The following is a 12,649-nucleotide window of genomic DNA, read 5'->3' on the forward strand; positions in this document are numbered from 1 at the left end:
ACCCATGGACCAATTCTACGAAGGCGGCAGCGACACAATGAGCGGTGGTGGACCGGTGGTGCTTCAAGAGTCGAGCGACATGTGTCCATGACGGGGTCAGTTGGGTTCGCTGTCGAGCGCTTCCTGATGAAAGGGAGGGAACAAACACTTTTTAGGAAATAGGTGAAGGGTAAGGAATACAACAATGCGCGTGAAGGACATGCACGTGGCGATAGGCCAAAATTTGGGCAGGTCGGTCGGCGCCTCGCGTTACCCTTTTTTGTTCTTGTTTTCTTTGCATTTTCCATTTTCTTTGTATTTACCATAGTTGCACTCCTTTTGCAATTGGATTTTTATTTGTGCATGGTGTAATTGCACTTCTTTTTTACAACTACACTTATTTGTCTTTTTCTAAAAGGGCAGCGCTATGTGTCGGCCGATGGATAATGAGAAAAGATATGCCGCCTCGCTGACTATTGGATGGACACGCTAATGAGCGTTCGATCTACAATGTGTGCACCCTCCTTTTGCAACAAAAGTGGCATTACAGTAATTTCTGCAACAGAGGTCTTGTTGTAAAAAAAATCTGCAACACAAGTCTTGTTGCAGAAATTTTTCTGTGAGATTTTTTTTTGCAAGGCTGAAAGAGGGCCTGTTTACAACAAGTGCCTTGTTGCAATTGCAACATGCCCTTCGTTGCAAAAACATAACATCTCACCACCAACACTGGGTGAAAGAGATTAGGACGAGGACGCCGACCGGCGGGAAGGACCTCTGTTGGGGCACGACAGGGCTGACCTCACGGTCAAGGACGCCCCCCGCCGCCGGCTACCAGATGTAGCGCCAAGTCAAGGTACATCCCTGGTAGACATGACACGAGCTGTCTTGAGGAGCTGCAAAGCGGTGCTTCATGTATCCCTTTGTTGTTGCTAAGGGCGACCAAGCTCGCGTTGTGTTGCATAGGACAATGGCTAGCGCGGCAAGGTCAGCACCAGTAGCCGCACCGGTCGTGTGATGCTATGGATGGAGAGCTCGGTGTTTGGACGGAGATGCGGGTGAAGGGAGAAAGGTAGAAGATAGAGCGCTGGAGAGGATAAGGTTGTACGGAGCGGCCCACAAATGGTGCGCGGTCCCCCGTCAGAACGTGTGGCACATAGTATGCGTTGGAGAGACGGTCCCGATCAGGACATGTTGAGGTCTGCTCTTTGCAATTTGATTTACGTTGCGATGTGTTTACTTGTACGGGCACCGTTAGATCAAATTGGATCGAACAACAGCGAAAGCGGGTGACTGAGCGTGATCCGCCGGCTGAAACGTAGAGCATCTCCAGCCGCGCCCCCAACAAGGCCCCCCAGACGACTTTTCGGCCGCCGGCGCCAAAAAATCAGCCCAGTCACGCCCCCAAGGGCCCAATTTTCGCCGGCTCAGGCCGAAATTGACGCCGGCGGACCCAACCCGAACCCGGCATGCTGGGGGGCGCTCGGGGGCGCCGGGCGAATCATTTTTGGCGCGAAAGAGCCGCGGGCCCTCCTTGCCAGCGACTCGTCTCGCTTCTCACCGCTTCGTCGTCCTCATCGCCTCGTTTCCCGCGACGAATCAATGCCAAAGCTGCCGCGCCGGTTAGCCTCCGCCATTGATGCCTCACGGGGGGTGCAGTGAAGGCGTGACGACGCGCGTCCCCGCGTAGACGCGGATTCCACGCGTGCTCGCGGCGCCTCCGCCTATATAAGCCGACCCAGCGCGCCGGTGGCACGCAGAGAGTCTCCACCGCCGACGCGCCCTCTCTCCCCTTCCTCCCTCTCCCCTCGCCGTCCCAGTTCAAAGAAATGGCCGAACGATTCCCAGGCGACGGCGCGGCGGCGAACGGCTTCGGCCGCCGCCACCTTCACGAGGACGAAACTCGGCTCCTCTTCGAGGCCGAGTACCCGGTCCCGCCGGACATGCGGGTGCCCAGGGCGTGGAGAATCAGCGCCGGCGGGGTCCCGGTGCCACCACCACCCATCGGGGCGGCGCGGCGTGCGGAGATCGCGCGTATCCGCGCCTCCCTGCCGCGGGCGGCGAGGGAGGGGCCGCGCTACGTCCCCGACAGCCCGCTCTGGGAGCCGTACTTCCGCCGCCGTCACGCCGAGCAGCTCGAGGCCACCAACGGCGTCGTGCCCTCCGGCAGGCTCAACTCCGACGGGCGGCGCCGATGGTGGGGCGTGCCCGGCCGCACGCTGGAGGCCGTCCTCGAGTACAGCAAGGGCGGCAACAAGCCGAGGCTGGAGTACCCCGAGCCCCCGTCCTTCTCTCGCCGCCGTGGGAGCTCGTGGACGCCGAGGCGCATGGACCCCGGGGCGTCCTCCTCCTCGTCCGGTCGGTCGACCGGCTCTCCCTGCCTCCGCCCCGTCAAGCCGGAGCCCCAGGACACGCCTGTCAGTCGGCGCACCCGCAGCTCCGGTGTCCGCACCGCCGACTCCACCCCCGCCTCTGGCCGCCTCGTCCTCGTCGCGCCCAAACCGGAGCCCAGCCTCCCCCCGGAGTACGAGGAGCAAGCCCGACGCGGCTTCTCCGACGAGGACGCCCTACGGTGGGCGCGCGGCGACTACCTCCGCGACGAGATGGTCCGGCAGCGCCGGGCCCTGGAGGAGATCGCCGCCCGCAAGCATGGGCGCGAGGACAAGCACGGCGTCGTGATCCTCGACAGCGACGACGACGAGGACGCCGCCGGACCGTCCAACCCGCCGCGCCAACCGGGGGAGGGTTGTAGCAGGGACGGCGGCCGCGGCGGAGGCGACGACGACGGCGGCGGCGACTACACGCGGTTCTACAGCCTCCTCGGCATGTAGAACGGCGACGAGCGGCGAGGCGAGGGAGACGGCGGGCCTAGTAGTGTTTTTTCTTTTTTGTAAATTTTTTTAAATATGTATGAACTCTCGCCGTGTTTGGTTGAATTTGGTTTGAACTTGCCGAAATATGTATGAACTCGTCGAAAATGGTTGAATTTGCGCCATATTTGTGCCGCACTTTAATTTTCATAAAAATCCGTGGGCGCCGCGACTGAGTGGCATCACGCCCCCAGCGCGCGTTTTGCGCCGGTGCGCCCCCAGGGGGCGATTTTTAGCGCCTCCTGGGGGCCAACGGCTGAAGATGCTCTTAGGGTTTCCCTTTTTGCAAGGGGCTCTTTTGTTTGTTGAATCGCACTATTTTATTGTGTAATTGCACTATTTTATTTGGAAAGGGCTCTTTTGGAAAGCGTGGCACTATTTTATTTGTTGACTTGACCTTATATTGTGTAATTGCACTATTGGCTACTCACGACACTGCTCCCGTAACCCTCGGTCCTTTGCCGTCTCTCTCCCGTCCCCCTTTGCGGCGGCGCATCGCCATCGATCCAGGCCGCCGCTCGCCTCATCCCGCCTTCCTCCGTAGCCAGCGGCGGCGCACTTCGGCAGGTCCCTCCCATCTCGCCTCCTCCCGCATCCCCCGTGCTGCTCGACTCCCGCCTCATCCGCATTACCCCGTGGCGGCGCGAAGGACAAAGGGTGACCACGAGTCCACGACAGGGCGGCTCGACTCCCGACCAGCACCCCGGTTTGCTAGAAAAGAAAGCAAGGGGCGGCGGCCACAGCAGCAAAGCAGTACCTCGTCATCAACGGATCCTTCTCTTCAATATCAATCCCAAGGTACAGACGGAAACTATGCTATGTATGTGCATGCGTGATTGTGTGATTTTGCAATGTGTGTGTACTGGGTACTTCTGTTTCCAGCCAAAGACATTGAGCTTGTATCTTGTATTATTATCCTTCTAGAATCTAGACTATGGCATATACTATTACTTTCTAGAATCTAAACTATGACAGTGGCATGCATTGCTCCAATACTCATATGTGAAGAAATTACAAAAGATCATGCTGCTAAAGATTTTTATAGATTAGTTGTTGTATTATGACATACCTAAACAGACGCTGTCAATTCTGAACCTTGTTTTATTGCAGGTCTGTTTCGAGAAATAAGGTTAAGTGAGCTTTAACTGAAAAACAAATGGTGGATATCCCCGTCAAAGCTGGAAAGAAGAAGCAGAGGCGAACAATGGTACGACGGAATGTAAATTTCACTATCACAACTATTTTCTTGTATTCTGAATTTCATCTTTGTAAGCCTATATATGTATCATTGATATGCTTTCTAACCTTGGAGATGGACCTTTATACGGTTACCAAAGTGTACACTTACTCATATTATCTGGGTTCATGCATAATTAGGTGTGCATGCTGAAATTCTCCAGAATTTATCCTTTTATTTACCCTTCTGCTATTGATTTGCGGAGTCGGTTCGAAATGTCCATGTTCATATTACTTGGATTCGTGCATAATTAGGCATTCATGTTTATATTTTCCAGAATTAGTCCTTATACTTGCCCCTTAGCTATTGATTTGTAGAGTCGGTTCTTGTACTTTTCATTATAATCATTAACTTAAAATCTGCAGGTGTTACCGAAGACTTCATTGCTTGATTTGACTGTTACCAAAAGAGGTGCTCTGGCTTGCACATTGTATGAATCCTATATCCTGGGAAAAGAAGTTGTCCAAACTGTCACTGTAGCAGGTTCTACATCTAATCATTCTGAACTCCACATGCAATCAGCGCTTGCCAAAGGAGTTATCAACTCAGTCTTGTTGTTTTACTCATCAACGCACTTTGCTGGGTGGAGTTTCTGTGGGAAGCTCAAACCATCAGATTTCTTTGTCACGCCTTTGGGTTACTTCAAAGTCTTGGCCTCGAAGCTTCAAAAGTTGAAACCCAAGAATGAAAGGAGGGTTCGGAAAGATTACCGTGTAGTCTTCCGAATGCTGAAGTCTCTTTTCTGCAGAGCATTGCATCTGCCAAAGGAAGTTCGACACCTGTTGAAGCTTTTGAGAGAATTCAGACAGAAAGATTGTTTAATTGTGAACAATCATCCGTCTGGTATGAGTGAGCAGGAGAAATTATCCCTTCTTGTGAGATGTTGCCAGGAATTAGAGCACCTCGAAAAGGAATATCCTGAAAAGTACATGCAAGTAATAACCGGGCTGCCATTCTGTAAACCCCACTGGAAGATAAGAGTCAGTAAAAATCTATACTTGGATAATGTGCTAGCTGAAACAATTGACACCTACCCGGATGATGGGACAGGTGTTGTCGAGTTTGTATGGAATTCATTGGAGTACTTGGGCACACAGCAATCTGCCAATTTGACGACGGGCCAGACAAGAAAAAGGAAGAACTTTGAGGATGAGCAAGTGGAGCACACGCTGGGGAAAGCCCTGCCTGGGTTACTTTGTGAACTTATGAAGCTACTCAATGATGTGGGAGAACTTCAGAAAATCCTTGGTAATCTTTATTTTATTTTGGTAACTGAACCTTGTAAATTTTTGATAGCCAGCAGTTAACCATTATACGTATAATTTGCAGGGGTGTCGCGTCCTAGGCTTGGTGGTTGCTGTAGAACAGATCACTGGTAAGCCTTGGAGGTTGCTGCAGAACAGATCACTGGACCTCTTGAAGACACCGATGATAATTACTCGTACGCAGCCTTCTCTCTCTCGGACACACCTGAACTCGTGTGTGTGAAAATATTTTTCAAAATTCGTAGTAAGACAAAAAAAATCCTCCAAAGTTCTTGCAGGCATATTTGGATGTTCTTTGCCATTAAAAAAAGCCTCAAAAGCCATTGCGATTTTCATGTTTTGCATAGATAACAACCACAAAGGTTGCAAAAACAGGTTCAGTGCCTGGTAGAAATTGAGACCAAACAGGTTCATGTTTTGCAGTGGCGTCAAAGTTTTTTTTTTGCATGATTAGTGAAGCTGACGCGCCAAAAACATGGTGTTTTTCTTTTCTAGGTAACTGAACAGTCAACACATCACTCTTCTCTTTAATTACCCAACCCCCAATGAGCTAAGTGCATGTAGAAATTAAGAAGACTATGTATAGAATGCTATTGTTCTTGATTACCGTGTGATGAGAGAAAATACTTTAAAGTGCATTAAGAAGATAGAAGTACTCTCTTTTGTGGACAAATTTTAAACCCAAACGTACTCTCTTCACCGGACGGAGGGAGTATAGCTTATTTTAGAAGCTCCACTAAAAAAAAGCTTATTTTAGAAGCCAACTTCATTGATTAAGGCTTTTAACTAGTTCACTCTTTTTTTGTTTCGGTGAAAAGAGTTTTATTCCATAGGTATGGAGTTACAGCCGAGAGGCATCCTCAATACATGGTGGTCCTTGGTGCAACCATACAGCGGCGGTGCACTCGGTTCGACTATAATTTACCACGGCGACTCTATTTTGTTCCCCATTAAGCTTTTGCGGAATAAACTAGTTAACTCTTAATTGGTCTGAAATCCTAATAAATATTGATCTGTCGTTGCTCTCATATCGAAGCCGCCCTGACGTTTCAATGATAACCAGGAAGTCTTCATGCACACTAAGGACCAGCAGCGTCCCGAAGCCGTAGTCACAGACGTTGAATCCTTAAAACGATCTGAAGAACATGACACCAAGTATCGTTGTTGTGTACACTCGGCGAAAAACCCTAACCTCACGGCCCCGAGGAGCTGACAGGGATCTACGCTGGAGTTTCGTCTAATCTGTCTCAACGGACGAACAGAGGAGGATCAAAGTCCGGAAGACTGATTTGTAAGGCAAGTGTCGCCATTTATCCTAACGTTGTCCCCGTCTAATCCCCTACCTATCTACTACCCAGCCCTCTCCACCATCGGTCACGACAAACAAAAGGAAGATGAATCCACAAGCTCACTGGTGAAGATAAAGGAGAGGAAAGCAACGGACGAGGCCTTGTTTGAGCACATTGTAAGCATTACCGTTGATCAGGGTCCTACGATCGAAGTGACCTGAAAGAGAGACATGTCGCAACAAAGTGTTAATATAAAACAAGTTCACTTTCCATGGCTGAGATTAGCTTGTTATGCAAGGTCAAGACCAACGTGGTGATTTCTAGGTAACTCGACAGTAAACACATACTCCCTCCGTCCGTGAATAAGTGTACATCTAGCTTTTGTACTAAGTCGAAATTTTAAAATTTTGATCAACTTTATAAGGAAAAGTAGCAGCATTTGTGATACTAAATTAGTATCACTAGATTCGTTTTGAAATGTAATTTCATATATACCAATTTGATGTCATATATGCTACTGCTCTTTTTTGTAAAGTTGGTCAAATTTTTAAAAGGTAAAAGTACACTTATTTGCAGACAGGAGGAGTACAGTTTACGTGTGATAGCCGTTTTGTGAATCTTCTCCCTTTCCATCTATGGAAGACTTTCGGTCCCCTAGCCGTTTTGTGAATCTTCTCCCTTTTCATCTATGGAAGACTTTCGGTCCCCTACGGGCGGCAAATTTGACAAATTTGACCTATGGACGAAATCAAATCACAAAATGAATTGTCTGTGAAACTATTTCACGCGGCTGACCTTTTTGTGTGACACCCGACACGAAGGCGCCACACTACACTGTGCAACGCATCATAGATAGGCGCTACACGGCCAGCGTCGCACCCGTGTGATCCGAAAATTACTAAGTCAGTGTGCAGCGCCTGAGAGCTAGACGCCACACTATACAGTGTAGCGCCTAGCTCCTAGGCGTTGCACTAGTGCAGCGCCTGAGAGCTAGGCGCCACGGGTCAGCCGCGTGAAATAGTTTCACGGACAGTTCATTCTGTGATTTGATTTCGTCTATAGGTCAAATTTGTCAAATCTCCCCCTACGGGCCTACATGCATGCATTGTTGCTCATGTTTTCCATCTCGGGTAGCTTGTTTGACTGACTCCTAGCTTAAGGAAAAAAACTACCACATGTGACCAAAGCTGCTTTTGTTTGTTTTGAACGGAGATCATCAATAGAGACATAGAGTACTCAACTCAACTGTCGTGACAACGGTAAATTGAGCGTAGCTAAGATGGTTGGGTTCTGTGTAGTGGAGCCGGTCTATCAGGTTTTAAATCCTAGACTTGACATTGTTTCTTATATTTTTCTGGATTAATTGCAGGCTTTCTAGTGATATGTGTTTAGTGAAAGAAAACATTCCCTTCACTACAAGGTTTTTATGATGACTTCGTTAATTTTAACATGTTGTGCCAGCTCAGTATGTCGAAATTGTTTTAGGGGCAGAATGCATGTGCTTGTGTTCATACAGCTGAGTGTATGTGTATGTTTATGAGCATCTATGATTATACTGTGTTTAAAAAAAACATTCATGACGACCCCGTCTAAGAAACTTAGGCGTGGTCTTTCTAGGTGCCCGTGCATCATCGAGACGACCTCGTCCAAGACAGCAGAGGTTAAGGGCAAGTAAGTGATCAGGTGTGATCTTGTGACCGCGATGCCCGTGCATTAAACAAGTTCACTTTCCGCTGCTGAGGTTAGCCTGTTACGCAAGGCCAAGACCTCGTCCAACACACGACACGACTTGACGAGGAATCAGTCAACGAATGGGCCCGAGTCAGTAGGTTAGTATTAGATCGAACTCCTTCTGCTTGCTGCCGGCGAGCTCCCACACCCAACAATGGCATCGCCCTCCTCCGCTCTCTTCCTCGCCGCGTTCCTTGCGGTGCTAAGTGTCCACGTAGCCGCCGCTGCACGGACCAACCTCACGGCCGGAGTCCCCATGACGCCGCCCAGCTACATCACCAGCCCGTCCGGCGTCTTCGCGTTCGGCTTCCGCGCCCTCGACGGGTCCAGCCCGGGCAAGTTCCTCCTCGCCACATGGTTCCGCTCCGGCTCCCGCTCCGACGACGACGGCCGGCCCAGCAGCTCCTCCCAGCTGCAGTCCGTGGTGTGGTTCGCCAGGCAGTCGTCCACGTACTCGTCAGCCGCCCTCGCCACGGCGCAGTCCGCCCTCAGCGTCACGGCCGACGGCCAGCTGGCGCTCGCGGACACCGCCGACGGCGGCGGCAACCGTTTGCTGTGGAGGGCGCCGATCCCCAGCCTCAGGCGCGGGTCCGTGCTCGCGCTCCTCGACTCCGGCAACCTCCAGTTCCTCGGCGACGGCGGCGGCCCGGAGAACGTGCTGTGGGCGAGCTTCTGGTACCCGACGGACACGCTGCTGCCGGGTCAGTCCTTGACCATGGACACTCGGTCCGAGGGGAAGCTCATCTCCAGGCGCGCGGACGCGGAGTTCGCCACCGGCCGGTTCACCATGGGCGTCCAGACGGACGGCAACGTCGTGCTCTACGTGGACCTGCTCAGCGGCAACAGCCCGGACAACGCCTACTGGCAGGCCCACACCGACAGCTCCAGCGGCAACACGACGGTGGCCTTCGACGACCAAGGCGGCCTCAGCTCCACTCTCTACAACGGCGTCGTCCAGAGCCTGATATCGCCGGTGGCGACCGGCAAGTTCTACAGGTTCGCCAGGATGGACCCGGACGGCGTCGTCCGTGCCTATGCCCGCGCCAAGAACGTCCCGGACGGCGGCGGCAACACGTCATGGAGCGTCTCGGGGGCCTTCCCCAGCGACGCCTGCAACAAGAGGACGTCCGGGCTGCAGGGCGTGTGCGGCCCGGGGTCGTACTGCACGGAGCAGAAGGACCGGCTCCGCTGCGCGTGCCCAGCCGGGTACACGTACGCCGACGCGCAGCACACGGACAGCGGCTGCACGCCGGAGTTCTCGCCGCAGAGCTGCGACGGGGAGAACAACACCAACGAGTACATGCTCGTCGATCTGCCCAACACCACATGGGAGACATCGATCTACTACAAGAAGTTCACGTCGGTGACAGAGGACCAGTGCCGGGACTACTGCCTCAACGACTGCTACTGCGCCGCCGCGCTGATGATTGGCGGGACCGACTGCGCCGAGATGGCGGCCCTGACAAACGGGCGGCAGGCCAGCGACGTCACCACCAAGGCACTGATCAAAGTACGGCGAAGCAATCCTCCGGCGAGGGTGTCGGCGAGGACAAGAACCATACTAGCCGTGACAGTCTGCGTGGCCGTCGTGCTGCTGGCCATCCCGGGCGGCTTCCTGGCAAGGCACCACCTGACCAAAAAGAAGAGAGAGAGCCAGGGGTTGTTGAGCGTGAGAGCTTTCAGCTGGAAGGAGCTCCACAAGGCCACCAACGGCTTCGAGAAGCTGCTGGGGAAAGGGAGCTTCGGCGAGGTCTATGAAGGAGAGCTCAAGTCCCCGCGGCGGCGCCTCATCGCGGTGAAGAGGCTCATCAACTCGAACGAGTACAGCGAGAGGGAGTTCACAAACGAGGTGCAGTCCATCGGGCAGATCCACCACCGGAACCTGGTTTGCATGATCGGGTACTGCAAGGAAGGCAAGCATAGGATGCTGGTGCTGGAGTTCATGCCGGGAGGGTCGCTACGCGGCTTCCTCTTTAAGCCGGAGCGGCCACCGTGGAGCTGGCGCGCCCAGGCGGCGCTCGGCATCGCCAGGGGGATCGAGTACCTCCATGACGGGTGCGCCTTCCCGATCATGCACTGCGACATCAAGCCGGACAACATACTCCTAGACGACGCGTACGCCCCCAAGATCACCGACTTCGGGATCTCCAAGCTGCTCGGCAGCCAGCAGGTGCACACCACGGTGACCAACATACGGGGCACCAGGGGGTACATCGCCCCGGAGTGGTTCCGCAGCGAGGCGCGGATCGACACCAAGGTGGACGTGTACAGCTTCGGCGTCGTGCTGCTGGAGATGATCTGCTGCCGGAAGTGCCAGGACCCGCTGGTCGACCAAGGCGGGGACGAGACGGTCACGCTGTTCGGGTGGGCGATCCAGCTGGTGACCAACAGGAGGACTGAGCTCATACTGCCTCACGACGACGATGCGGTGACAGACTTGGAGAGGGTGGAGAGGTTCGCGCGTGTGGCGTTCTGGTGCATCGAGCCCAACCCGTCGCTCCGGCCGACGATGCACCATGTGGTGCAGATGCTGGAGAGCGCGGTGGCTACGGCCGAGGTGCTACCAGACCCTCCCTCTTGTTACATGGACTCGACTCCTTTGATCGTGTCTTCTGCTTGATTAGATTGAGTGCATCGAGCACAACGATTTTATTTATTTATTTATTTGTTATTGTGAACAACATTGATATAGAATGATCCGACAACCATCCATCTCTTCTTTCAAATCTTTTTTTTTTGCGGGTAAGTCTTCTTTGAAATCTTGAACAACAAAGTGGTGGATATGAGCAACCGTAGCCTGAGCCCCTATGGCACTATTGTGCAATCTACTCTTTTGGTTCTACAGTAGTTCCATCATGTTGCACTATTTCTATACATGATACCAGAAAACTAGTCCATGCTTCACACATATCTTTAGCAATAAACTAGCTTCACATATATTTCACACCTTTTTTCCAAGATGTCTTCAACCTTAAACGTTTCAAGCGGATCGCCCAAAAAAAAAAAAATCCAATTCAAACTCTCTGAACATTGTTTCAAGTTGGACGTGCGCATATGCGTGCTCCTGGCCTTTTGTGCATGGAAATGTAGCTGTCCCAAACACATTAAAAAATAATAATCATGCAGGATGAACTTGAGGGACTCTAAATCCACGAAGAAGTGGGCCAAAATTCGTTTGATTCGGCTTTTGCTGGTCATTCAGTGCAGCTGCCGTTGCCTTCGCCGGGGCAGCTGTACGGTTTCCGTGGAAAGGGAACCGGGCGTACCCAAGCCGGCAAGCGGGACGCCGAGCCCTGCCTCTCGTACCGCACATTGGTTGGAGCTGGTCAAGTGAAAGCAGTGACGTTTCGGGGTTGACGATGGTCGCGGCACATCGGCTGTGTTGTGCCTGTCGCCGGTCAGTGGCGTAGGCACGCACGACACGACCGGAAGTCTTCCCCCTGCCGCGCACAGACGGTGTGATGGACACACGAGGAAGCTTCGCGCTATCATTGTTCACGTACGGTGCATTGCACGTAGGTCAGTATGGGCCCTCAGTCTTCGATTTTCCACGGACGAAAAGGGAGATGGACGGGTGGAGCCATGAGGAACGTCGAGACGGACTGAACTGTGAAGACGCGCCGCGCGTGCGTGTGTCGAACACGACGCGTTGGATCTTGACACTGGAAGTGTGTTTTTGATGCGAGCTTTCCTTTTTTTTAGGGTTCAACCAAGTCTTTATTCATTCAAATCCACAATTTATGGGGTACAAAACAGATCGTGTGGAACCGACAACCACATATGTTCCCCTGATCAAAGAATGTGCGAACTTGGCTAGTCCGTCGGCGTCATGATTCGCCGCTTTACTTTCAAACATAAAATTACAAGTAAAGGAAGAAGACCTAGAGTTTATTTCAGTAATAATAGCTCCATATCTCCCACTGCTTCCACTATAAAAAAAATACACTTCCGTGAAGATACGTGTTTGTCACAGTAGGTCGCGTTTTTTGTCATGCATGTACATCCATGACAAATTTATGACAAAAACAAGATAGTCATACCTGTGTTGTCGTAGAAGTGTTCCATGACATTACCAAAATTATCATCACAGAAGTGTCCACTTCCATGACGATAAATCGCGCGTCACAGAAGTGCTTTCGTCAAGGGTGACCGACACGTGGCATCCACCGTAACGGAACGCCGTTAAGCTATCGGGTCGGGTTTTGGATCCGATAACCCGTTAACAGCCCCGACCAATGGGGATTTTCCACGTGTAAAATCATCATTGGCTGAAGGAAACAC

General features: G+C 52.2%; 1 protein-coding gene and 1 non-coding gene across 6 annotated transcripts; both read left to right on the forward strand.

Moving 5' to 3' along the window:
• The first annotated feature begins 667 nt into the window (after positions 1–667).
• Positions 668–7,273, forward strand: LOC109766979 (uncharacterized). Of its 5 annotated transcripts, none has more exons than XR_012189446.1 (6): positions 3,272–3,644; positions 3,957–4,053; positions 4,449–5,331; positions 5,413–5,524; positions 6,167–6,639; positions 6,707–7,273. It is a non-coding gene; the product is annotated as an uncharacterized protein (transcript). The 5 variants fall into 5 exon arrangements; XR_012189447.1 differs by having other exon boundaries at positions 6,182–6,639; positions 6,707–6,916; XR_006666201.2 differs by having other exon boundaries at positions 6,167–7,149.
• Positions 7,274–7,560: 287 nt separating this feature from the next.
• On the forward strand, positions 7,561–11,071 carry LOC123494706 (G-type lectin S-receptor-like serine/threonine-protein kinase LECRK3). Its single transcript, XM_073504955.1, has one exon. It carries the CDS (start codon positions 8,523–8,525, stop codon positions 10,986–10,988), a length of 2,466 nt encoding a protein of 821 aa, XP_073361056.1. The 5' UTR covers positions 7,561–8,522; the 3' UTR covers positions 10,989–11,071.
• The last annotated feature ends 1,578 nt before the right edge of the window (positions 11,072–12,649 follow it).

The sequence above is a fragment of the Aegilops tauschii genome, chromosome 7 (assembly GCF_002575655.3).
Source record: "Aegilops tauschii subsp. strangulata cultivar AL8/78 chromosome 7, Aet v6.0, whole genome shotgun sequence".
In the NCBI taxonomy this organism is placed as follows: domain Eukaryota; kingdom Viridiplantae; phylum Streptophyta; class Magnoliopsida; order Poales; family Poaceae; genus Aegilops; species Aegilops tauschii.